This window comes from Saccopteryx leptura, chromosome 7 (assembly GCF_036850995.1).
Source record: "Saccopteryx leptura isolate mSacLep1 chromosome 7, mSacLep1_pri_phased_curated, whole genome shotgun sequence".
NCBI lineage: Eukaryota > Metazoa > Chordata > Mammalia > Chiroptera > Emballonuridae > Saccopteryx > Saccopteryx leptura.
Window position 1 is genome coordinate 15514531 of NC_089509.1, and position 27100 is coordinate 15541630.

At 47.9% G+C, this 27100-nt stretch overlaps 1 protein-coding gene across 1 annotated transcript in view; it reads right to left on the reverse strand.

Moving 5' to 3' along the window:
* Positions 1–27100, reverse strand: part of NCKAP5 (NCK associated protein 5) — a 1041554-nt gene that overhangs the window by 35754 nt on the left and 978700 nt on the right. The window contains exons 17-19 of the mRNA XM_066346570.1: positions 20927–21241; positions 18394–18530; positions 15762–15894 (exon numbers count right to left, since the gene is read on the reverse strand). Coding sequence (XP_066202667.1) covers positions 15762–15894; positions 18394–18530; positions 20927–21241 — 585 coding nt within the window. The remainder of the gene's footprint in view (positions 1–15761; positions 15895–18393; positions 18531–20926; positions 21242–27100) is intronic.

The following is a 27100-nucleotide window of genomic DNA, read 5'->3' on the forward strand; positions in this document are numbered from 1 at the left end:
TGCAGACAGCACCTTCTTTTTCCTCCCTCAATTAAAAAATTTTTAAAAACAATTAGAGTTCTTTTCCATGAAATAAACTTATTTGTAATGTGGTGAATCCCGTTATTATCTACCAATGGGGGAGTCCAAGCAGTGGCTGAGTAACAACAGAGTAAGGACTCATTCATTCACTCATCAAATAAACATTGAGTATCAAGAATTCTGAAACCATGGCACCAACTAAATAAACAAAAATCCCTGTCCTCAGAGAGCTTACACTCCAGGGGAAGGTAAGGTAGACAAATAACTTCTAAGTTCTCTTCAAACACAAGCTTTTAGGTTCTTAGAAATGGGGAGAAGGAGCAGACTGAGAGGGAGGCAAGTTGTCTCTTGTTTTTCAACAAAAGCCATAGGACAGATTCATGTTTAAGGGCAGATTCTGGGAGCAGTGACTGCAGATCTAAGCCTTTTGTCACCTATGTTCTGTGCTGGTCCTCTGCTCACCTCTCAGACTCGCTGGCACACACAGAGCACAACCACTGCCAGTTGGCACCACCTTTACCTTATAAAGGACTCTCATTCAGCTCTATGACCTCCTGTTCCTCTCACTGCCCGCTGGGGCAGCCTGGCGGGCATGGCAAGTCACTGCCCTCCTCAGACTCTCTCCATTCCCCAATTCACTCACTTGTCCTTTGGAGAAATTCTCTCCTCCTTTATGTCCACTCAGACATGAGCCCTCAAAGCTCGCCCCAGAAGCCCCTGACTTCCTGATTACCTCATCCCTGTTGCCGGGAACCCCACTGGCACTCAGTCTCAGAGTCACAGATCATTCCTCCACCCAGCTCTTTAATAAACATCCAGCAAGCCCTTGCTATATGTTAGAGATTCAGTGTAAGAGGTCATCATTCTTGCCATTAAAAAACAAAAAAAAGCAGACAAGGATAACAATTTGGTGGCCATGATGAGACTAGGGTACTATGGCATCACAGAAGAGGGGCATCGGCTACACCCAGCATTCTGACTCTGCAGTGGTCCATTTGAAATGGGAAAGTTGGTCTCCATTGGTCCATGACGAACAGTCACAGAGAAGGAGTATGAGGGCATAAGCAGGCATTGATAGGGTAGGGGGTATCTGGACCACACTTTTGGGAACTTATTTATAGGTTGCTGGTAGTGATAGGTGCTTTTAAAGTTTCTAATTTCTTCTCAGCGCAAGTGGCCTGTAAGCTCTCTGTGGGCAGGACAGGTCTCTAGTTTCCTCCCTGTTTCCCACACCACTTAACTTAGTGATAGCTTCACGATGTGTCTGCAGCAATTACTGACTGAGCCTATTCATTGCCGTGGCCAAAGGAGAACTGTCACTCGGCCTAAGTGGCCTGGGACCCTCTCGGGCACACAGCTTTCTTTCCTCGGACATCTTCAGGCCTGCAATATAAGTCGGCCTAAAATCAGTGAGTAGTAAGACAGCACTCTCCCGAATCACCCCGGACACCATGGGGAGCAAAGGGCGTTCCTGTGCTGGACATGGCTCCTAGGTCACTTTCCTTAACGATGCCTGGTGGGGACGTGAGAGACAGTAAACTCCAGAACGTGGAGGTAAAGGCTCAGGCTCGGCAGTGAACTCATTGCAGGGGAAGAACGGGGGGTCTTGTCACTTCAGTCAGTTACCAAATCAGCTCCTTCACAGCTGGGGATAAAAACAAATAAACATACCAGAAGCTGATTGATCTTCCCTTTACTAAATTATCTCTCTCTCTCTTTTATTTTAGTGAGAGGGACAGACAAGAAAGGAGAGAGATGAGAAGCATCAATTCGTAGTTGTGGCACCTTAGTTGTTCATTGATTGCTTCTCATATGTGCTTTGACTAGGGAGCTCAAGTCAAGCCAGTGACCCCTTGCTGAAGCCAGTGACCTTTGGCTTTAAGCCAGTAACCTTTGGGTTCAAGCCAGCAACCATGGGATCATTTGAATGAGCCTACTCTCAAGCCAGTGACCTCAAACTTTTGAACCTGGGACATCAGAGTCCCAGGCTGCTGCTCTATTTACTGTGCCACCGCTCACATACTACTGTTATCTCTTTAAAAGTCAAATAAAAAGTTGGATGCATGTGTAAGGACAAAAATTCAAACTGTATTGGAACTAAAAGAAGTATGTGGTAGGTTTTATTTATTTTTTTAGTTTTATTTTTATAACTTTCTGTTATAAAGGGCTTGTCATAAAACAAAAGACTGATGACTTTGACCATATGAAAATGAAATCTACCCTGTAAAAAACATAAGTGACATTAAGAGCAAATGAAAAACTGGGAACAACATTTACTGTTTACATCAAAAACAGAGGAATATTAACAAGCTCTTTCTGAGACGAAAAAAGACTAACAACCCAATAAAAAACTGGGTAAAGGTCATTCACAGATGATTCACAGAGACAGACATACAAATGACATTTAAGTAGATTACAACAACCTCATTCATAATAAGAGAAATCACATTCAAACCACAGTGGAAAATCATTTCACCTATGTAAGATTGGCAGGACACAAAGATGTGACCTTAAATCTGTTGGTGAGGCTTTGGGGAACCAGACATGTCAATCACTGCAAGGGGATGTGAAAACAGTGCCTCTCCTCTGAAAATACATTCACTCTCTGACTCAACACTCCTGTTCTGAGAACCTATTCCAAAGAGGACTGGTTAAATGAATAATGGTGCAGCCGCACAGTGTAGCTGTGAAAAGGACAAGAAAGACTCTCCCCTATTGCCATGGACACATTGCCAGGTGGCGGAAAATAAAACAAGCTTCAGAACGATGTCTACAGTGTGATTCCTTTTGTACATGAAATATTTATTTGCATTCATTTGGTTTGCCCAAAGAAAGACTGGCAGGTTGAACTAGAAGTCAATAAAAATGATTAACGATATGGGACTAGGGGCACAGAGACAGAAGAGAGACTTATATTATCCAAATAAAATTTTTAGATGATACCCAAGAAAAACAGAATCTTTTCAAGTAGCAGAGACTGCTGAATACTGAAGTATAAAGCGAAACGTCTAAGTCACTATAGCATTTGTTCATGGTGATGGAACATCAGGCCTGGGGGATCTGGAAGATGTCTACCTGACAAGCGCCATACAAGGCACGAAGATACCTGCTGAAGATCACTAGTTACGGACAGAAAGACACGTGCTTACTTGAAGTAGGGTATTTGAGCCCTCTGCACATCTCAGAGATTTCACGGGCACTGTTCATGGTGCAATGAACAACGTTGGCATAGCTTTGGTTCTTCCCTAAACAGTTTCCCTTTAGCCTTTTCTTTCATGAATCCTAATCAAACTCAGGAAGATACTTGGAGTTTTCTGGGAGGAACATCCCAGGAAGAATAGGGTCAAAGTGACATGTTATAGATAAAGATAGGTCAAACAAACCAGGATAAAAGGGGAGGAAAGTGTTTAAAAAAGTAAAAAATGTAAGGGTGGAAGAAAACACTCTTCATGATGCTTCTAGGGGTTCATAAATAGATAAGCAAGCTGACTGGGCGGGGGCGCTGGGAACTAACCATCAGCCTTCTCTGGCTGCACGCGGTTGAAGCCAGCTTGGCTAGTACAGGGGAAGGGTGTGGTCTCCTTTCTTAATTAAATTCCTCAAAGAGCAGGCTGATTTATTTATTTACAATAAAATTTCTGTTCTTATTAAAAATGGAACTTTCCCCACATGACCTATTATATGGAAACTGTATTTCTGGTTTCCATGTAATTGAATCTGAAAACAATGCTGAGTGATTACTTGGGATATTGGTACTTATTGTGAAAATAAATAATAAGAAAGGAGAATACCGTTAGGCTTATTTCAGGAAAATTTAAATCAGTTCTTTCTCACTTTGACTAAATTTTAACAACAGATAAAGATAGTATGATATTTCCCTTAATAAAATTGTATGACCCTGGCTGTTTACGAGGAAGGTCTACCTTTCTGAGGTTCTAGCTTCCCCTTATTTTGGACCAGAGTTTGCAAGGCCCCCACGCTCCCCTCCCCTCTTCTGATATCCTCAACCTTGAATTCCAGGAATTGTTCTTGCTCTCAGCCATTGAACATAATACTACTCGTATTTATGTGGCACTCAGCAGGTTGGAAACCTTATCACACCCATCATGGCTGAGCTGCTCCAAGAGCAGCCAAGTTGGGCAGCGTGTGGCGGATGGGACTAGGGCTCAGAAAGGTACCGCTATTTACCCGGGACCATAGCGTCTATTCCCAGAGCCACGCTAGAACTCGGGTGTCCTCACTCCCAATCATGGGCATGCCCAACACATCCAGCCAAGTGACCACGGCTTTCGGTTTCGACGTTCCAAGAGGTCCATGGAGGGCAGCCAGTTGTGAGATTCACTGCAGGATGCTTGATATTTTTGTTGGCAAAACTCCTGGTTGTTGGTTGGGAAGAAACTTTGTGTTTCTTTTTGTTTCTTTTTCCCTGAACTCATCTGCTTGGTTGTGCAGTGTATGTATCTGTTTTTGGCTGGTTGAAGAGGGGCAGTTAGAATGGGAGAATGTTAGAAATGGTCTCTATCTTTATCCTTGAAATCTGAGAACAAAGCTCTGTAAATAATTAGAATATTTATTCCCCCCAATACCTCAAAGGCTTGCATATGGCTTCCTGTGTTGCACTGTGTAAGTCTTTTACAACGACTTTTCCTGACTCCTGAGCCCTTTTTCCCCCCACTAACCCCATTCTCCACCAGAGCTCCTCCTTCCGACCCAGAGATCCATCCCTGAGGCGGATGTTATTCAGCTCCTCCTTCCGACCCAGAGATCCATCCCTGAGGCGGATGTTATTCAGATCCTCCTCCTGACCCAGAGATCCATCCCTGAGGTGGATGTTATTCAGCTCCTCCTTCCGACCCAGAGATCCATCCCTGAGGCGGATGTTATTCAGCTCCTCCTCCTGACCCAGAGATCCATCCCTGAGGCGGATGTTATTCAGATCCTCCTCCTGACCCAGAGATCCATCCCTGAGGCGGATGTTATTCAGCTCCTCCTCCTGACCCAGAGATCCATCCCTGAGGCGGATGTTATTCAGCTCCTCCTTCCGACCCAGAGATCCATCCCTGAGGCGGATGTTATTCAGCTCCTCCTCCTGACCCAGAGATCCATCCCTGAGGCGGATATTATTCAGCTCCTTCTGACCCAGAGATCCATCCCTGAGGCGGATGCTATTCAGCTCCTCCTCCTGACCCAGAGATCCATCCCTGAGGCGGATATTATTCAGCTCCTTCTGACCCAGAGATCCATCCCTGAGGCAGATGTTATTCAGCTCCTCCTCCTGACCCAGAGATCCATCCCTGAGGCGGATATTATTCAGCTCCTTCTGACCCAGAGATCCATCCCTGAGGCGGATATTATTCAGCTCCTTCTGACCCAGAGATCCATCCCTGAGGCGGATGTTATTCAGCTCCTCCTTCCGACCCGGAGATCCATCCCTGAGGTGGATGTTATTCAGCTCCTCCTTCCGACCCAGAGATCCATCCCTGAGGCGGATGTTATTCAGCTCCTCCTTCCAACCCAGAGATCCATCCCTGAGGCGGATGTTATTCAGATCCTCCTCCTGACCCAGAGATCCATCCCTGAGGCGGATGTTATTCAGCTCCTCCTTCCGACCCAGAGATCCATCCCTGAGGCGGATGTTATTCAGCTCCTCCTTCCGACCCAGAGATCCATCCCTGAGGCGGATGTTATTCAGCTCCTCCTCCTGACCCAGAGATCCATCCCTGAGGCGGATGTTATTCAGCTCCTCCTTCCGACCCAGAGATCCACCCCTGAGGCGGATGTTATTCAGCTCCTCCTTCCGACCCAGAGATCCATCCCTGAGGCGGATGTTATTCAGCTCCTCCTTCCGACCCAGAGATCCATCCCTGAGGCGGATGTTATTCTTCCCCCTCTCCCCACTCAGCGGGGGAGTTCTGGCAGGGACCCTTTCCAAGTGTCACTAGATGCTTTTTAGCCAAATATGGAACTCTAAGGTCCCCAAGGAAATTCAAATACCTGTTGATTATGTTTTTAATTCATGTTTTACCTAATTGCAATTTACCTACTTCACTAGAGCAGTGTGAGAATTTACTGTCCCAGTGTGAGAATTTTTTTACTTTCAAATCTGTGAAGGAGTCCCAGCTCCTCAGGGCACAGGCTTCCGAAGAGAGACAGACTGCAGAGCAGCCTCAGATGACCTGTGCTCAGTGCGACCGCTTCAGATGGATGGGGTGGCCCCAGCACTCTGACAAGGCGTTGGGAAGAGAGTCAACAGCCAAGTGAGCAAGGCCCAGACGGGAGCATGAACTTCCGCTCAGTGCCCCTCAGAAGAACTGCATCTTAACCTTCTAAGTGTGTGCCGGGCCAGGCCTGGGTGCCTGCTGGGCAGGCAGGGAATGTGGTTGCTATCACAGTATGTCACAGATATCGACAGCTCGTCCCTCCCAATGAACATTTCTGATGCCTAAAGGTTCAACTCCTCGTGGCTTCCTTGGGGCACAACTGTCCTTTTGTGTAGGCTAATGCTTTGCTATGGGGTGCTGCTCTGAGCATTATAGGACAGTTGGAAGCATCCCTGAGCTCTGCCCACCAATGGCAGTCCCCCACCTCTGCCTTTTGCTATCCCAAAATGACTTCAGCCACTGCCAAATGGCCCCGGGGGCACAACCATCCTGTTTGAGAGCCAGCATGGGCAGTATTACCTGATTATGGGCAACCTCTACAGGACGCCATCCTCCAGCAGGCTCAGGGGTGGCCTCGGAGGCTGGCCAAGTCACACCGCCTTCTGCTGCCCCCGCACGAGGCTGAGGGGCCCACGCGTTCTCACAGATGAAACACCATCTAATCAGCGCTCATTTCCTTAGTTTTACATCCCTTGCCTAGCTTTCTTTTAGCTAGGCAGCTGCAGACTGCTCACCTGCACGGCATTAGGTATCCTCTGCTCCTCTTCCCACGTGCTGAACAACCAGGGACCTGTTTTACTTTGAAATTCTACTTTGCAAGCTCCTGTTTAAATTTCAGGCCAGACACATTTCAACCCTGGGGGTGCTGAGATCGTGGTGGGGGTGGAGAGGGAGACAGTCCATAATGAGTGACAAACACCGAGGAGGGGCTCTCTTTCCTCCAAAACATCTCATTAGGGCCCCGAGACGAGATCCCCCTCTCTGCACCCTGCAGTCCAATTTAACTGAGCGATGGCCTCGCCACGGCACACTGCTCCTTCGACAGGAGGGTAAACTCACTCCGTCCTTCCTGACATTTGCTTTCTTAAGGGTCTCAGAATATGCAGCTTAAATAATTAAATGCGGGTCACATCACAGCCTCCCTTTTCAAGACCATCTGAGAGCACAGTGGGTTCTTTCTGGTTAGCTTTAGACCACGTGATTCTTAGAAGCCAGTGAGGATTTTTATTGTTGCTTTTGTTTTGTTACTAGGTATGCAACTTCTCCCCACTGAAATCCCCGAACCCCAGCACAGCGGAAGTCCAGTCTGAGCAGCTGCTAGGACTGCTCAGTGGCGGCAGGGAGAACTCGGAGACCCGTTTCCAGTAAGGGTCTTGGAGCAGCTTGCTTGTCATAGTCAGTACTTTCATTTGTCATCCATCAAAGTTTACCACCAGGGGATGAAGACTTGTGTTTTATTGCCTGCGTCCATTCTCCTCGGCCTGGGGTCAGCTTGTCAAAAATAAAGCAAATCTTTAAAATGGCATACAAGGAAGAAGTTCTAGAAAGGACTAAGGATAACTCTTATACACCGTGTCCACTTTATTTAAAAAAATTTTTAAGACTTCACTTAATTTTCAGAGAGGAGAGAGAGAGAGGGAGAGAGAGAAACAGAGAGAGAGAAGGGGGGGAGCAGGAAACATCAACTCCCATATGTGCCTTGACCAGGCAAGCCCAGGGTTTCGAACTGGTGACCTCAGTGTTCCAGGTTACACTTTATCCCACTGCGCCACCACAGGTCAGGCCTCCACTTTAAACAATAGGTTTCCCTGGGGGAACTGGGAGTAATTCTAAAAGCTAGGATTTTGTGTAACCCAATGCACATTTTGCATATTACAGAGGTTTGTCATCTTAAAGTCATGTGCCAGATGAATGCTTTAAAATAGATGCAACTTTGTGTGAATTCTCTATAATACAGCAAAATCTGATTGCTCTATTAATAGCCAGTGCCCTTGGTCTTGGGAAGGCAGGGCGGCAGCATTTTTTAAAATCCAGAATTCATCATCACTGAGTAATTAGTTGTGAATCTCTAAATGCTCAAGCTGAGGAATTAACCATAAACTGAGCTGTTATCCTTCAGAGTCCCTCTTAATTCCGTTCCACAGTCATCATTTCCTTGTGTTTTTCTAATTACTGCAAAACCAATTGTTTTTAACTCAATGGCTGGGCTTTTTGTAATTTGTTGAATGTAATCACTTTCAAATGAAGAAAATGCATCTCTTGCTCAGGAAATTGGGGCTTGATTAGATGAGCATATCAGGTGGCTGGTTAAAAAGGTTTGCTTGTTTGACCTGATTGGTGCCTTTTGGGGGTATGGGCTTAAGGAGGGTGGGGCTGCTACTGAAGTGAGCTCTACAGGGCAGTAATCTGCAGACCCCGGTGGGCTTTAGTGGAAGTACATTTCTAACACTGAAGAGAATTAGGAATTCTGGTTCCTCGCCTTGAGGAGGCAGCAATATGGCACTAGCCGGTAGAATGCAATGCTGTAGTCACTAGATCGTCTCCGCTCTCTGGGGCTGCTTCAAGTCTGCATGGCTGGTGAGCAGCATCTGGGGAGCAGGGCCCTGTCACTAACCTGCCCCGAACCCCCAGTATCCTCCACTGGCCTGGGCACACAGTAAGGAATGAATAAACCAAAATAAACTAATTTAGAGACCAACTCTCTTCTTTGCTTTTATTCTTTTTGCCAATCTTGTTTATCAATTAATCAATTCAACTTGGAGATTTTCAAAGATCAAGTGTCAAAGAGCACAGGTTCTCAACCTTTCTTTCTTTCTATCTCAAGGGTATAACACATTTTCATCAAGAAGCATGGCTCTGTAACAAAATTTCCAAAGTGAGGCAGAGATTACGAAAGTCAAGCCCGGGAGCATGGGGCCATTTACAAGAAAGAAAACAAGATTCTGATATGCTTTTAATGGCTCCCCTGAAAAATCATCACTGAAGAGTAAGCTAAACTTCCCTCTCTTGAGAAAACCTGGGAAAATGGATTCCCTGCTTTCTCTAGCATAGACCTCAGAGAAGGAGAAATGTTCTTATTTAATTTATCTCTGTAGGTTGCTGCTCAGGGTCTTCCTTTCTCTGGACAATGGATGATAGATGTGTACACAAATTGCTAACCAAAGCCTTAATCAGTCCTGTGAGTTAGATGTATTTTTATTCAACACTTATGATATTGTTTAACATTTATTAAACACCTCTGATATGCCAGACCCTGTACTAAGTGCAGAATATGAACAAGAAGCAATCTTGGCACTAATGAGGGAGCTGAACATGTATAGAATAATAATTATTTCAAGTACTAAGTGACAGAATTAGATACAGTGTATTATAAGAGAAGAGACAGGAAGAAAAATTGGGTGTAGCTGACGTCAGATCATCTGGGAAGATTTCCTAGAGGAGGTAAAGTCTGAACTGAATCTTGAAGACGAAGTCGAAGTTACAAGAAGGGTAGAGAAGAAGAAGGGTGTTGGTCTGAAAGCCACTCGAGGAAGCGAGGCCACAAGAGCAAAGGCGCAGAGGCCCCTAACAGCACCGTGTGTTCAAAAAAAGAGAGCATTTTGTTTTTTTTTTTGTTGTTTTTTTTATTTTATTTTTTTTTTTTCATTTTTCTGAAGCTGGAAACAGGGAGAGACAGTCAGACAGACTCCCGCATGCGCCCGACCGGGATCCACCCGGCACGCCCACCAGGGGCGGTGCTCTGCCCCCCAGGGGGCGATGCTCTGCCCATCCTGGGCGTCGCCATATTGCGACCAGAGCCACTCTAGCGCCTGAGGCAGAGGCCACAGAGCCATGCCCAGCGCCCGGGCCATCTTTGCTCCAATGGAGCCTTGGCTGCGGGAGGGGAAGAGAGAGACAGAGAGGAAAGCGCGGCGGAGGGGTGGAGAAGCAAATGGGCGCTTCTCCTATGTGCCCTGGCCGGGAATCGAACCCGGGTCCTCCGCACGCTAGGCCGACGCTCTACCGCTGAGCCAACCGGCCAGGGCCAAGAGAGCATTTTGATGATGGCTATGGTTAAGACAGGAAATGGAGAAAGATAAATTCAGAAAGGCTTTGTGTACTTGCAAGAGGAGGAGCCTGGATGTTGTTTGTGGTTAATGGAGAGTCCTTACAGAGTTTCAAGTAAAGGTACTGATGGGACTCTGCACCGTGGTGGCAGCATGAGAGGGACAGGCAGTGGGTGACGGGAGCCAAGGGAGAAAGGAGGCTGTGCGGCTGTGCAGCCAGCTGGTGGCACTTCGGGAGGAGGGCTCGAGGGGGCGGATTTGAGAAGTACCTGGGAGGGAAGCCAGTGTGACCTTGGGGTACCCAACACGGGAAGGAAGGGCCGAGGAACGCGCCTCACTCCATAGCTGTCCAGTCGCTCCGCAGCATCTGCAGGGAACTGGCTCCAGGACCCCTTGCAGACTCCAGTGTCCGCAGATGCTCAGGTCCCTCACACAAATGACGCAGAATCATGCATACAGGTGGCCCTCCACATCCATGGATTCCCAATCAAAAACAGTATTTTCGAACCGCAGCTGGTTGAATTCGCAGATGCACAGCAGGCTGGACAAGGAGGGCAGGAGGGCTGACTATACTCTTAGAAGGACGGTGACACCCCTGCTAAGACAGAGCCTGAGAAGGACGGTGACACCCCTGCTAAGACAGAGCCTGAGAAGGACGGTGACACCCCTGCTAAGACAGAGCCTGAGAAGGACGGTGACACCCCTGCTAAGACAGAGCCTGAGAAGGACGGTGACACCCCTGCTAAGACAGAGCCTGAGAAGGACGGTGACACCCCTGCTAAGACAGAGCCTGAGAAGGACGGTGACACCCCTGCTAAGACAGAGCCTGAGAAGGACGGTGACACCCCTGCTAAGACAGAGCCTGAGAAGGACGGTGACACCCCTGCTAAGACAGAGCCTGAGAAGGACGGTGACACCCCTGCTAAGACAGAGCCTGAGAAGGACGGTGACACCCCTGCTAAGACAGAGCCTGAGAAGGACGGTGACACCCCTGCTAAGACAGAGCCTGAGAAGGACGGTGACACCCCTGCTAAGACAGAGCCTGAGAAGGACGGTGACACCCCTGCTAAGACAGAGCCTGAGAAGGACGGTGACACCCCTGCTAAGACAGAGCCTGAGAAGGACGGTGACACCCCTGCTAAGACAGAGCCTGAGAAGGACGGTGACACCCCTGCTAAGACAGAGCCTGAGAAGGATGGTGACACCCCTGCTAAGACAGAGCCTGAGAGACAGATTCCTAGAGATAAGGAAAAGAGCTTGCAGCTTGGATTTTTGCCCGAGAGGTACCTGGTAGGGTCAGTGATGGTGGTGGCAGCCTGGTAGATGAACTGGAAGATTTTATTTATTTATTTTTAGAGAGAGAGGAAGGTAGAGAGATGAGAAGCATCAACTCGTAGTTGCTTCCCTTTCGTTATTCATTGATTGCTTCTCATATGTTCCTTGACCGGGGGGCTCCAGTCAAGCCAGTGACCCCTTGCTCAAGCCAGCGACCATGACGTCGTGTCTATGATTCCATGGTGAAGTTGGTGACCCTGCGTTCAAGCCAGATGAGGCTGCCTTCAAGCCAGAGACCTCAGAGTTTCAAACCTGGGAGTTCAGCATGACCACGTCGATGCTCTATCCACTGGGCAACCACCGGTCAGGCAAGATTAAGTTACTTTTCAGCTGCCAGACCCAGCAGGGTCAGCTGGGGTGAGACTCCTCCCTCCCTCCCTCCAGAGGCGGAGGCAGTCCCTCTGGGTCTGTCATCACCCTGCATTCTGCCCAGGTTGGTGCTCTCTCCTGTTCTCTCCACCTCTGTCCCTTGCCCGTGCTTTCTCTGAGGCCCTGTCTGCAGGAAAGGGGCGGGAATATTTGTTATGGCCAGCTTGGCAAATTATTGTGGGTAGCTCCGTGGAAACAAAGCCACAAAATCACTCCTTTCTGCAACCTCACTCTCTGGGCCGCCTGCCCAGCTCCTAAATCCTGCTCCCACTGTGGACTTTAAGCTAACAACCTGGACTTTGAATACATATTTCAAAGTCAGCTGAAGAAACCAAGCTTAAAGAAAAAGAAGCATATTTACTTTAGTGTTTATGAGCCCCGAGGCAGGGTTTGGAAAGCAGGTTTCTTTTGCTCCATTCTGTGTGATTCCAATAAGCACGTGGGCATGAGAAACCAGAGACGGAGGAGGCACAGGGCACTCCGTGTTAAAGGGAAGGCCCCCAGGAATACAGCAAGGCAGCGTGAGGGGCTAATGCCTGAGCAGCCAGTGGGAGGAAGCAGGGGGAGGAAACAGGGTGACAAGGCAGGTGCCAGTGTGTGCAGTTCCCGGAAGTCCTGGAGGATAGACTGCCTTTGCCCAGCGCCCTGCTCTGTCTGAGAAACATTTCAGGGAATGAGGGAAAGAGTGCATGTTTGAGAAAGAGCAACTATCTTGAAGAGCATCCAGGAAGGCTTCAAGACTACCGCAAATCCCACTCTGCAGGTTGGGACCTCTATTACAGCGCCTGCCTTGTCACTTAACGCGGGAATGGAGTGGGAGCAGTCTCACATTCACAGGCACACGTGATGGAAGTCAGGCAAAATCATGACATGAGGGAAGGAAATCTCTGCTGCACACTCAAGGTATGCAATCCTTTTAGTGCTTTTCCTCCTAATTGTTTGTTTTCTTTTCAGATCAAATTTGCCAACATCTAAAGAGTTAACGGTGCTGCAGCCACCTTAAGTGCCTTTTCCCGGAGCTGCAGGGAGGCAGCAGGCACGCACAGCCACAGCAGCTGTCTGCATCAGTTTCTCCCTCCTGGCAGCAGCATTGCCAAGCAGGGCTCAGCTCTGTGGGGCGCGCTGTGTGCAGATGACAGAGCTCTGGCAGAAGTCCACTTAACGGCAGAGGGAAGGACCTTCTTGCTGGTCTTGCCGCTCCAGTATGCCCCTGCCTAGATCTCAACATCTCACCCTAAGAGGCACCACTTGTCCAGACGCTAAAGCAATAGAAGGAAAAAAGCCGCCCCATTCAAATAGGGATTTGCTCAAATAGGATGAGCAGAGTGCATAGGGAGAGAAAACTCAAGCTGAGGCTCACTTCATTTTGCAGAAGATGGGGGAGGGGGGTGAAAGGAGCAAGTTGGGCAAGTTCTCTGCTCCTGGGATCTGTCACTATCATCTGCTATTTATTCCTATTTCTTTGCACAACTCATCTGAACAAAGCAATCATAAAATATGAACCCTGCAGTCAGCTCTCCTGTGTTCTTGCACTCCATCATTCCGAGTCGGTTTGTCTCAATCTTGTTTCCTTTCTCAAGATGTTTTCAAATTGCCTTTAAACCACGCCTCCTTCCCTCTGTCACTTCCTTCTACCCCCTGCCCACTGGAACCTCACTGCAGAGGGAGAAACAGGACCACTGCAGAGGAAGACTGTTCCTCCTCCGGTAACAGCACAGGAATCAGGACTTCCTCGCTGGCATCTCCCCGCACGGGGCTTCTAAGGCATCCCACTCCCCGCTCTCGCCTCCCTCACTGCCCGGTTCTGCCCAGTCCTCTTCTACCCAATCGCTAAGCTTGGGAGGATGGTCTGTCCTCTTCGCCAACACTCCCTCCCCCCTGACCCCGTCTGCGCCAAGAACCTTACCTACACTACACTGCTGACCCTCAAATGTACGTTTCTAGACCAGACGCACAGCCCACTGTCTACTCAACACCTCCACGTCCTTAATGAGCGCCTCAAACTGAGCATGCCCCAAACTAACTTCCAGCCTGCTGCCCGAGCCAGGACCGTAGCCCCTCCCGCAGTCGGCAGAACGCGGTCCCTGCAAGGACGGAGGCAGCTCGCAGCACCCTTGGCTCGGCCTGTTCTTTCACCCCGCCTACAACCTACCAGTGAATGGTGGTGTGTTTTTAATCAGATCTGCAATCAGACCCTTCGTATTCCTGTGTTGTACAAGCCATGTGTGGCTATTAATATTTAAAGTCAAGTTAATAAAAAAATTAAAAAAAAAAAAGAACAAAAAGGCATGAACCAAGTGAGAACTCTTAGGAAAATTACAGCAAAAATTAAATTAAAAAATTAAGTTCCTTACTTGCACTAGCCACGTTTCAAGTGCTTATGGGCCACGTGCTAGTGACTGGCCCTGGACAGCGCGGATCCAGAGCACTGCCCTCACCGGGGAGGCCCTCTGAGCCGGCACACTCCCTACTCCACTGGGGCTGCCCGGTCCCAGCCACTAGCACCTCTTGCCCAGATGATGTGATAGCCTCCTAGTTGATCTTGTTTCTTCAGGCTTTACCACAGGGCAGCCAAAGTGATCCTTTAAAAACATCACTCTTAAAATTGTCCAAAAATTCTCACCTGTGTCTCTCAGAGAATAAGTAACTTCTTGAAACGGCAAGGAAGGCCTCAGCATCTCTGGCCCCTTTCACCTCTGACCTCCTCCCCCAGTCTCCCAGCCGGCTGTCTCTGCCACAACTGTGCTGGCCGCCTGCTGCTGCTCAGGGCCTCTGCACTGCTGCTCCCTCTGCCGAGAATGCGCTTCCTCCAGCTAGCCTCCCGACTTACTCCCTTGCCTCTCCTCCTTACACTTGACTTGAACGTCACCTTCTGAGTGAGGCTTGTTCAGAGCTCTACGGACACAGTGGGAGGGACTTTCAGCCTCACAAACAGACCTGCTCCTACTGGCGTGGTGAACAGGCCCAGAGCCTCGCAGCATGATGTGAGCAGAGCCTCGGACTCTCCATGGCTCACTGGATGATTTAACTTGCCAGACTAGGTAATTAAGAACAAACTTATCTTTATAGCCATTCCTTCATTACTGAGATAACTCGATCAGAGACTTTCTGGGAGACGCTGGATTTGGAAATGACATCCTTACAGACCACACTGCGATGTCATGAAGATTACGCCGGGAAACAAATCCATGTGCATAGACTATCTTCTGCACATGCCAGAAAATTAGACCTCAGGAGAGACACAGGGCTGAGATATGAGACCGAGGAGAGGGGCGGGGGCAGGGCACAGAGAAGGGGAGATATGAGACCGAGGAGAGGGGCGGGGGCAGGGCACAGAGAAGGGGAGATATGAGACCGAGGAGAGGGGCGGGGGCAGGGCACAGAGAAGGGGAGATATGAGACCGAGGAGAGGGGCGGGGGTAGGGCACAGAGAAGGGGAGATATGAGACCGAGGAGAGGGGCGGGGGCAGGGCACAGAGAAGGGGAGATATGAGACCAAGGAGAGGGGCGGGGGCAGGGCACAGAGAAGGGGAGATATGAGACCGAGGAGAGGGGCGGGGGTAGGGCACAGAGAAGGGGAGATATGAGACCGAGGAGAGGGGCGGGGGCAGGGCACAGAGAAGGGGAGATATGAGACCAAGGAGAGGGGCGGGGGCAGGGCACAGAGAAGGGGAGATATGAGACCGAGGAGAGGGGTGGGGGCAGGGCACAGAGAAGGGGAGATATGAGACCGAGGAGAGGGGCGGGGGCAGGGCAGAGAGAAGGGCACACTCAGCCTGCCCCCCAGAGAGGTCCCCACGTGGCATCTGGCGTGCTTGCGGCGCATTACCTGGGGTGGTGCTCTTCATTGCTCTCACTAACTTGCCTCTTCCAGCTCCAAAACCATTATTTCCATAGTCCAGGTCACTGTCACTATCACTGCCACCGCTGGCGGAGTACGGACACATTCGGGGTACCTTGTCCTAAATGAGTAAGTAATACGAGACTGTTAAGATTATTCATGGAAATCGCAGTGAGGCAGACAACCCTGCGAGGATGTGAAACAGTTCGTATTTGGCTGTGGCAAGGCACACGGTGTGCCATTCCCACGCCCGCCTCCCCCACCCCAAGAGTAACTGTGCTCAGCCTGTGTGTCTGCAGGGCTGGCGCCCACGACCCAACTACCCAGGCAGCAGAAACAGGCCTGTGCTAATAAAGCCATTGACCACACTGCCTTGTCCTAGGCGTAGGGCAGTCCCCACACCACCTGCTCTACATTTTGTACACTTCTTTATGGGGCCTTACCTTTCTCAAGTTCCCATTAGAGTTGCCATTCCAAGTCTAATGGCTTATTTATTTAACTGATCTCATCACTGGCTTTCAAGTATCAGAGGATATGAAAAAAAAAATCAACCTTGGGAAAAAAAAGAATAACTGTTTGCCTAATTTATAACTTTTCCTCCAGTCTCCAAAACGATGGGAGCCTTTAGGGAAGTACGTAGTTGATGACCCCATGTTGTCCTCACATCTACTGACAGAAACAGGTCTCGGGACCCGTGTTGTCCTCAAATCTACTGACAGAAACCAGGCCTAGTGACCCGTGTTGTCCTCAAATCTACTGACAGAAACAGGTCTCGGGACCCGTGTTGTCCTCAAATCTACTGACAGAAACAGGTCCAGGGACTCAGTCTCCCCTTCTGCTCAGAAGCACACACAACCTGGCCCACAGGCTGTCCCTGGTGCCATGAGCACGCCATGGTTCAGGAGTGTGGAGGGGGGGATACCGTATGGACAGTTTTCCCTCTGTGCACACAAGCAGAACACTGGGTCTAGGGCCACGTCTCCCGTTTGGGGAGTGAGGGTGTCGGGACGCGTATTCATGTTTGCAGACTGCCCTGTCAGGGCCTGTTACCACATCCATCCAGATGGTCCAGGCACAGGTGTGTGGGATGGGTCTCTAACGTCTGCTTGGAAGAGTGTCACTTGGTTGGAATTTATTATAACACATTTTAGGATGTGAGCTCTTTTGGCTGCAGTTATCAATTCAAGCACGTATTCATTTCCTTTATCCCCTCATCCATTTACTCACTCGTCCGCCCCTCTAACAGATGCCCACTGAGTATCTACTCTGTGCCAATCTGTGTGCTTGCTTCTGGGGGTACAAAGCTCAACCCGGGACATACCGGTGGTCTAGCAAGGCTGCTGTCCGTTAAGGACGACAAGCCTGTGGCGGTGGCTCCAGGAGAGCCCCACAGTGTGGGTCCACACAGGACCCAGTACACTTTCTGGGTATGAGGAGATGCTTTTTTTTTATCCCTTTATTCAACAAACATTAATAGAACCAGGTACTGTGCTGGGTACTAGAAATATAAAGCTAACTCTTGCTTTAAGCTTTCCCTCTGGCAGTCAATGAACTGAAGTCATTGGTTCCAAGTCATGATGGTGACTCTTCCAAGACACAGCAGGATTTCCAGCGGGCAGAGCTGGTGAAAGGTGATGAAGAAGAGGAGCCCAGAGAGGTGTGCGTTTGGAGGGTATGAATGCTGGGTGAGGAGTACTCTGCCATCACATAGAGGGGACGGCTCTGAGCAATTCTCTCTCTTGGAATTGCTTTAACCTCTTTGTCACTATTACCATCTGTTGTTTAACTATTTCCCCATCTAAATCTGGGTCTCTTTTAGGGCCTTCTCTCTATGCTTGGATAGGGAGAGCCAATGCAACAGAGAAGGAAGCGTCACAGAGGTGCCACGAAGCTCCGGTAGTTGGTCCTTCTGCCCTTCTTCCCACCCTCTCACTGCTGGGTACCACCAAAGACCCTAAAGTGGGCCAGCCCCAGGTCAAGTGGAGAAATAGTGAATAGGGTGGATATAGCCCAAGTAATTAGCCCAAACTGGTAAGTGGGAGGGCACATAGCAGGGAAGACCAAGTAACCAGGAGGATGGCTGAGGAGTCCTTGAGCCACGAGCCCCTCCCCGGCCGGTCACACATCAGGGGCCTGCGTGGGCCATCTGTGGGTGGACAAAGAACACACGGCACAAATGATAGAGATTCATGCAATGCAGGTCTCGCTGTCCCTGCAAGTCATTCAGTCTCAGTCTATTCATTCCCAAAAGGAGTCTAATTGTACCTGCATTACTTGTCGCATAGGAACAGGTAAAGGTTAAAGTAACTGCTGAGATAATGCAGAAAGTCATCCAGTCACTCTGAATGCCTGTTCCACAACATCTAATCAGGACAGAGCACCCAGACCTCAGGAACCTGGGTGCAGATGCATGAGAGCACTTTGAATTCTGCCAAGAACCCATGGTGTCACTTCATAATTCAAGAAAAAAAGAAGTGAGCATTGGGCCTAGGTTTTTAGTTACTGAAGCAACAACAAATTTGACTTAAAATTAAATCCATCACAAAAATGTTTAAAGAGTTCATTTTCCACAATCAGGGCCAGCAGGTGGAGGCTGCCCTCCCGTTGGCCCCGCCCTCACCGGGGTGTCCGCAGGGGAGTCTCCCGCTCTCCAGTCCGGAAGCAGCTCCCTGGCCATTGTGTTTCCAGCATATTCAAATGATGAGCAAGTCGGAGGCCTTGGCTCGGCTTCAGTCTGCTTTTGGGAGTTGATTTTTCCTACATGAGCAAATATACATGAATTACAGTCAGCTTTCTTCAACTCTATTAATATTTGGGGGGGAGTGGGCGAGGTATTCAGAAATAACAAAAATGTCCAAATAAAGTGAAAACTGCACTTCTCGGCACTCTGCTTGCCCCTGCTGCCCTGCAAGTCTGCGCTAACAGAAGTGTCTATGGGGGGTGTCCACCTTGGAGACCAAAAGGCTAACTGTCCTTGGACCACTTTTCCACAAAATGTTAAGCTTTTCATGTAAGAAAGGGTTCGGAGGACAAACTTAGAAACAGGGATTATTTTTAAGATAGTGTTATTCATTAAATATCTAACGGATTTCCTTCCTGGGGGGGGGACTGCTCAGAGCCTCCTTTGTGCTAATGGGGACGCTTTAATTTCCCAAGAGAGACTTCAGTATGCAGCCTTTCCCAAATATATTTGAGCAGGGAACCCTTATTTTCCTAGACTACCTGTGAAGGTCATTTTAAACGATGTGGTCTGGGAAACTTTGCTCATAGTCCTTAGAAATCCTACGGGGCCCTACTTTCCACACTTTGATATGCATGTGCATCACGAAGCTCTTGTTAAACTGCAGATCCTGATTCAGGTTTGGGTGCGGTCTGAGATTTCACACTCCTGACAAGTTCCCAGATGAGGCTGATGATGTCGGCCCATGGATCACATTTTGAGGAGCGAGGATATAATTAGCAGAGAATGATTAAAGGAGGTTCCTTTGTTAGCCATAATGGTAGATTAACCAGCAGACTGTATGCCTTCACACCAGACAGGAGATGCTATTATTAACCTCTGGCCTCTCCACAGCGTTCTGCTTGTGAACAGAAGCAAAGTGATTTTATTTTCATGAATATTGTGAGATTTGTACAGTTTTCCATTTTTGTTATGGGGATAAGAGAAAAACCAATTCAAATGCATACATTAAGTAGGATGTGACTGCTGCTCTAAACCACCTTCTTTTTGTTCCGGCTAGTTCTCCATTCCTTAATTTTTAAAATGACTAACCAATGCCTTCAGAATACTGGGAAGCCTTGGAAAGCTGGCCCCACCTCTGAACCATGGTAACAGTATCATTTGGTTGACAGGCAGCTTGGGGGGGGGGGATGATACAAAAGTATCCTGCAGCATGCTGACCTCACTCTCTGCCATGCGCTACTTTTTTTTACAACTCCTTATGACAATTTAATTAAGACACAAACCTTAGGAAACGGGTACAGTGAATATTAGCAGCAAGATCAGAACGATCTCCTTCCTCTCCCTTTCGTATGCAGCAATTCAAGGCTTGCGGTTTCTATTCAATTTGTTATAATGACAGTGTTTAATCATGGCGTCTACCCAGCAGCCTGCGCTGAATTGAGGTCACACGTGTGACTATTCAGGCATGGAGCACATAATCTATAACTAAGATTTCGCCACTGAATCTCTGGAGGCTGTGTCATTAATTAACAATGCAGTTATTTCAGAAATAATATGCGTTCTAACTTTGTAATACGTAGCCTTGGCTTGCAATGGAACGCCCATGGCAGTTAATGTTACAGCACGAAGAAAGAACTCAGCCATGGGGATAGCCCAATCACATTCACTGAGAGATGTTCAATTAAAAGTCTTCTTTTCTAATTTTTTAGAAGCCTATAACATAATCTCTACTTGTGTCTCCTTTCTCATCACTGAATAATAACTGAAAGTCTTCAGAGTTCTATTTCATATACTTAGGTATGTCATATGCAATATAAGCCATCAGAGTTAAAAATCATGTAGTGTCATCTTGGGCTGCAATAAATATTTTTAATCTTGAGGGGACAATAAAAAAAAAAAAAACTTTGACCCTTAGCCTGGTCCTGGCGGTACTTCTCGTTCGGAAGGCTCACTCCATTCTACTGCCATTAATGAATAATCTACCGGCGATACATCAAACTAAGTTTGTCATAGTTCAACTTTTAAATATATTTGAACAGTATAGGATTATGTCAGAAGACGTACATTTCTGATTAGAGGGCAAATGACATTTCAGTTAAATTTATGTGGGATCTAAATTGGTCTGTATTCAGAGTAAAGATTTAGGAGGTAAAAGCCCATGCGTACGTTGTACGGTTTTGGTTTTCTCCCCTAATCAATGTATCAATATATATCCACATGCCTGCGCTACGTGCTCATTTCCTTTCTATGCGGGCACACGCCTTAGCACAACACTCAGAGCGCGAACGTTCCGTGCTTGTCGTTTTCCTTTTTGGTTGAGGACATGCGTGCAGGGGTGTCCAGGCATCCACTCCGGGCAGAGGTCACTCACTGACCTTGGTGGGAACCTTTACTGCTGTGTTCCATTTCGTCAGCACGTGCATTATTGGAGGGAAACCAATCTAACCGGGGAAAGCAATAGGCATTTTACCTGAGGAGGCCGGTTTGGGGAGGCGACTTTGAAGAGGTCGCATCCCCCTGGCAGTCATGAGGGGGTAGGAGGTGGAGTGAACAATGGAATTGTCTGCAGAGCCCGGGCCGTCGGCAGAGGAAGGCACTTCTCGTTCAAGGGTCTGGGCCCTGACGGAAGGGATCACACAGAGGGCTGGCTGGAGACACAGGATGGGCTCAGGGTCCTCTGTCGAGTCTGACTGGCACATGGAGCGTCCTGCTGAGCGAGTTCCTGAGTCTGGGAGGGGGAAGGTTCCGATCCCACTGTCCAGGGTCCTCATCTGGCAGTTTGATTCTAGATGGAGCAATAGACTGAGGATTAGTGATGGCTCACATAAAAGGATAAAACAATCTTGGGCATTGGGATCTGACCTGGAAGAAAGGGGACACCCAGAAGGAAGAGGTACTATGAATGGTGTAGTAAATTTCCAGTGAGTGGCACGAAACAGACATTTAATTTCTTTTTTAATGAGAGTGAGAATGAGGTTGGGGGCACAGACAGGAAGGGAGATGAGAAGCATCAACTCATAGTTGTGGCACCTTAGTTGTTCATTGACTGCATCTCATATGTACCTTGACCGGGGGGCTCCAGCTGAGCCAGTGACCCCTTGCTCAAGCCAGCAACCTCTAGGCTCAAGCCAGTGACCATGGGTCATGTCTATGACTGCACACTCAAGCCAGCAACCTTGGGGTTTTTTAACCTAGATCCTCAGCGTCCCAGGCCCACGCTCTGTCCACTGTGCCACCACCTCGTCAGGCCAGACATTTAATTGAAAATGAAAATATTCCCTTTACATAATGTAAAGTAAGAAGGCCAGCTGTTACTAGTAGCAAGGGTCACATGCACATAGACCCCGATGGTTTTCTAGAGGTATAATAGAAAAAGAGCAGTCATTAGAGACCAAAAAGTACTTTTGATCACCCTTATTTCAATTGGGAATCATATGACTTCAACCAATTAAGTGAAATTTATTAACTAAAATAAGAGTAAAGAGCAGGCATAATAAATTGAAGTGATGTCCTGACAAAGGTAATTGTGTATCCCCCCTTGCATGATTTGTCATCCATTCTGCTGTTAACTAAGTCTATGGCCTGTCAATTTGACTGTAAGGACAAGTAATTCACATGCTATATGGGTCATCCTAAAAGTTACTTTACCTGCGGCAATATCACTCACTTATCATGTGGACCTCATTTGACCTAACTGCCATTTGAAGTCTTATTGAGAAGACTATAGTGTCTCTCACTCACTTCATACAATGACAAAACTCACTGGTACCTTTTGGATTTCTTGTCATTCCCAGGGATCCTGCTATTTCGTAAAACAAATTAAGCTGATTTCACCATAGGTGTGTGACATATTTTGCTAATTATATCTCATGTGCACAAATACATTCTCTGAAAAAAATATTACATTTAAGTTCTCAAATGGCAGTGTGGTTTATCCAAGCTGATGAGACAGCTTCCAAGATCTGGTTGTCACCCCACAAGTCTCCTGTTTAAATGATAATCTTAGAGTGAAACATCCTTAGGAAAGTTTGTCAGCATCTTATAAGTCTAGGGCTGGATAAGAGGCACAACTCAGTATTGTGCTAGGCATGGTGGGAATATAATGGAATGCAATGTAATCTTCATACCAAGAGGCTCAATAGCTAACATTTCTGTGGTGATTTGGGGTACAGCCACTTGGAGTGTGTTCTCCACCAAGAACTAATTGTGTGAGCTCCTGCACAAGATCCTTAACCTCTTAAGGTCTCAGGTTCCTTACAGAGGTGCTGTGAGGATAAAAATATGTTTACCATCAAATCTCTAGAATTTAGAATGGTACCTAGCATAGCTGAAAGAATAAAATAACTAATGGTGTCATATACAAAATGCTTAGTATATTTATTAGTTATTCATCAATACCTGATGGGTATATAGTTCATCCTTCAGTACTTTTTTTATACAATCTCATTTCATGCTCAGCTGTTAGTATCTGGATTCCAGGATCTGCCCATTCCCCACCCAGAGACCTCTTTGCTCTGAATAGCAGAATTCTGCAAATTTCCTTATACTAAATAAGGCAAAAGTACAGGGGGTGGGTGCATAGCTGGTGTTTATAGGTTCTAGTAGGAGTGTTGCTTGGTTTTGGAAGCACTAGAAGATAAGGTCTTTGTCAAAAGAAAGTCTTCAGTCTCCAAAGGGGTATTTACTAGGATGATGCAGATAGCCTTCTCCGGTGTGGTGCCACTCGGATATCTCATACACTGTCTGTCGCACCTGAGATTGCTCAGAGACTGCAGAGCCCTGAACCCTATGGCTATGGTCTGAGGCCTTTCTCGGTATCCCAAGGGCCAAGTTGTAGACCCATTCATTTCAGGGCCCCGCATGGTCAGCTTTCCTCTCAGTAGCTTTATAGATGATTAATTATCTTCTCTATTCATTTTCTCCTCAATTAAGGAGACTTAATTGTTACAGCATGGCCTTTTGTGAAATGATCAGCTGCTTGCATGGGGAAGTATTGCCAGAGGAGTTTGAAATGAGAGACCCTGCTCTTCAGAACTCAGTGCCCTCTCTCTGTTTTAGTCTGGACACACTATGCTCAGATGTAGCGTGTGCATGTGTTGTACTTAGGCAGTTGTAAATGTCTGAACTATGTTAGTTTCACACAGAAATGGATCATCACTGGAAATGACCTAGCCTTTGAGCATGGGAATCAAAGGCTCTTGGGATGTAACAGCTGAGATGTTTCAGTCCCTATGTGCCTAGGCTGCCTGCCAAAACAAGTTACTCTCAGCATCTCTGGGACTACCTACCCCTGAACCAGAGTGCTCAGCAGGGAGGGACACTGGGGACACTTTTCCTTTTGAGAAGACAGATTATCAAGCTGGGCCGCTTATTACAGCTACTAGGAGTTCACCACTTTATTTGTGCCATCTTTTCATCTTCACAACCTTGAAGGTAAGAGTTATTAACATCATTCACAAATGAGGAACCATGGCTCAAAAAGGTTAACTAAGTTGCCCAAGGCCGTATGCTAGAAATAAAGCTCTTTGATTTGACCATGTGCTTAACAGAGGTATACTGACTGATTCCCCCTGAAAGCACAGGTAACCCCATAAGTGGGATCCACTAAGTTAATAGTCACTGAGGAAGCCTCGTGAGCAAAGGCTCACAGAATGGCCCCCTGCTCTTCAGCAAGCACCCAACTTCTCTGAAATTGGTGCAGGCCACTGGTTCCTAGCTGGTTCCCATGCTCCCTGTCCTGAGGTTGGAGTCCACTGTTGGCACTCCTGGCACCTCGGTGGCTGCTGCCCCGACACAGGGTGCCTATGCTCCCTGGTCCACACAGTTCCTGAGAACCACAACTGCCTAGCGACTCTGTCCTCTGTCTTCTCAGATTGCACTGTGAGCTCTATGCTGGGGTTTTCCTGGGACTCATTTCACCTCCAGGAGTCATGGTTTCCTGGCTTTGTCTAAGATCTCTCTCTACCAACTCCTTTATGGTTCAGACAGCAACTCATCCAGTTCCCTCAAATGGAGACTCAAAATGCGAAGTGAAAATTCTTGGCTGCCTTTTTAGTGATTCTCTGAGGAAAAGCCCTAAACACCAAAGCCCATGGATGTTGGCCCCGCCTACCACATAAGGCAGGAAATAGGGCGACAAGGGGCCTACAGTGGAACCATGGTCAAGTCACTCAGTGTGGTGCCCTTCTAAGGACACAGCATTTGCTGGTATCTGTCCCTTTAAATTATTTTGCTTTCCTTTCATACCAGAATCTATAAAACAGGACTTTTGGTATTCCTGACTTCTTGGATTCTCTGAGAACTGTGTGCACTGACATTAAATTCAGAAACTACCTGCTATTAAAGCCCTTTTATTTCTAAAAATTACAGATACCAAGTGTAGTGAGTTTGAAGGACTCATTTGTAAGTACCTACAAAATGAGGTGTGGATAGCTAGGGACTCGAGCACTATATGCCAAGTTTCACCTCAAGCAAATTTCTCCAGAGTGCATAAACCTTTGGAAATGGAGCTTCTGTTGAAAATGCTGACACCTTTTTTACCTAGTTTCTTTAAGACACTGTAAGCTTCTCACAGTTCATAAAAATACTGTAACCTGAAAAGGGGTTAGACAGTATCTTTCTGAAGCTAGGCTTTCCCTCAAAGAATTATAAGAACTCACAAAATAATTAAATGGCCATGATAGGAACATAGTTCAAAAGGAGCAAACCAGGTTTGCATCTCAATTAAGTTGACTGAGTCTTGATCTTGACAAGTTTTCCACATTTGTGGCTTTGAGAACGGCTGCCAACATGACCTTGCTAATGAGTTCAAGGGTTGTGTCGATAAACCTGGGTGGACCAGCAGGTTTTATTCTTTCAAGGTCAACAATAGCGTGTCTGACCTTGGTTGGCCCTCCCCACTACTCATTGTCCTATTTGCCCTCTGTCTGTCAAGGTAGGTTCTCTAACTTAGCACCAAGAAGCCCCAAGCATTTCACCAGATGACTAACAGCAGGGCTTCCTACTCCTTTTAAAGTTGTGGCACTTGAAAAAATATATGGCTCGCTGAGGAAAACACCAGCTTACGCCAGGACCACTGGCCCCCGGAGAGCTGAAGGCTCAGCACCTCAGCACAGCCGGAAGCCACCCATTCAGAGCATGTGAACAGTGCAGTGGCAGCGACTCCGAGTACACTTGGGGTCTTCTTTACTCACACCTTGAATACAGTACTAGGAAGAGAGATGACTTTTTGGTCCTAGCTGCTGATATGTGAATATCTAGGCCCTCTTTTTTTGGAAAGACTGTTGGGAGTGTGTGGATTAGGCATATTGTCTGGCATCAAAGCTCTGAGGGACGTTACTGCGCATAAAAGGGTAATTGATGTGCAGCCCGGTGTGAGCATGCGAGGGGGTGGGTTCTGCGTGGATGGGGGTGGAGAAGAAAATTTAGAGAAGCATTTCCACTGGGGATTTTTCAAGTGTGTTACTTAGAGTGCGTAATACAAAATCCCCACTCAGCTCGCTAATGAGCACTCCCCCTCTGCTCCTTGCATCAGATGCCTCAGCAGGTGGCTTTAGTTTTTGCCTCATCTGAAAATTAGATCAAATAACCTTCATTATAGGAGTGCTTTGAGGAAAAGACACAAAGTGCACAATAAACAGAGCATGATGCTTTCAACAGACACAAAACTGTTGTTCAGAAAAATGGCAAGAATTCTCAAAATCAGCGATAATGGACTGGCAGCATCCTGGCTGCGGACAGATTTTCTTGCTCTCCTCAGTATTCCCATCTCACCCGTTCCTCATTCTATACTGCCCCTACCGCGCGGCAGTTCCTCATTCTATACTGCCCCTACCACTCATTCTATACTGCCCCTACCGCCGGGCAGTTCCTCACTCTATACTGCCCCAACCACGCGGCAGTTCCTCATTCTATACTGCCCCAACCACGCGGCAGTTCCTCATTCTATACTGCCCCTACCCGGCAGTTCCTCATTCTATACTGCCCCTACCGAGCGGCAGTTCCTCATTCTATACTGCCCCTACCGCGCGGCAGTTCCTCATTCTATACTGCCCCTACCGCGCGGCAGTTCCTCGTTCTATACTGCCCCTACCGCGCGGCAGTTCCTCATTCTATACTGCCCCTACCCGGCAGTTCCTCGTTCTATACTGCCCCTACCGCGCGGCAGTTCCTCATTCTATACTGCCCCCACCGCGCGGCGGTTCCTCGTTCTATACTGCCCCTACCGCGCGGCAGTTCCTCATTCTATACTGCCCCTACCGCGCGGCAGTTCCTCATTCTATACTGCCCCCACCGCGCGGCAGTTTCTCATTCTATACTGCCCCCACCGCGCGGCAGTTCCTCGTTCTATACTGCCCCCACCGCGCGGCGGTTCCTCGTTCTATACTGCCCCTACCGCGCGGCAGTTCCCCTCATTCTATACTGCCCCTACCGCGGGGCAGTTCCCCTCATTCTATACTGCCCCTACCGCGGCAGTTCCTCGTTCTATACTGCCCCTACCGCGGGGCAGTTCCCCTCATTCTATACTGCCCCTACCGCGGCAGTTACTCATTCTATACTGCCCCTACCGCGCGGAAGTTCCTCGTTCTATACTGCCCCTACCGCGCGGCAGTTCCTCATTCTATACTGCCCCTACCACGCGGCA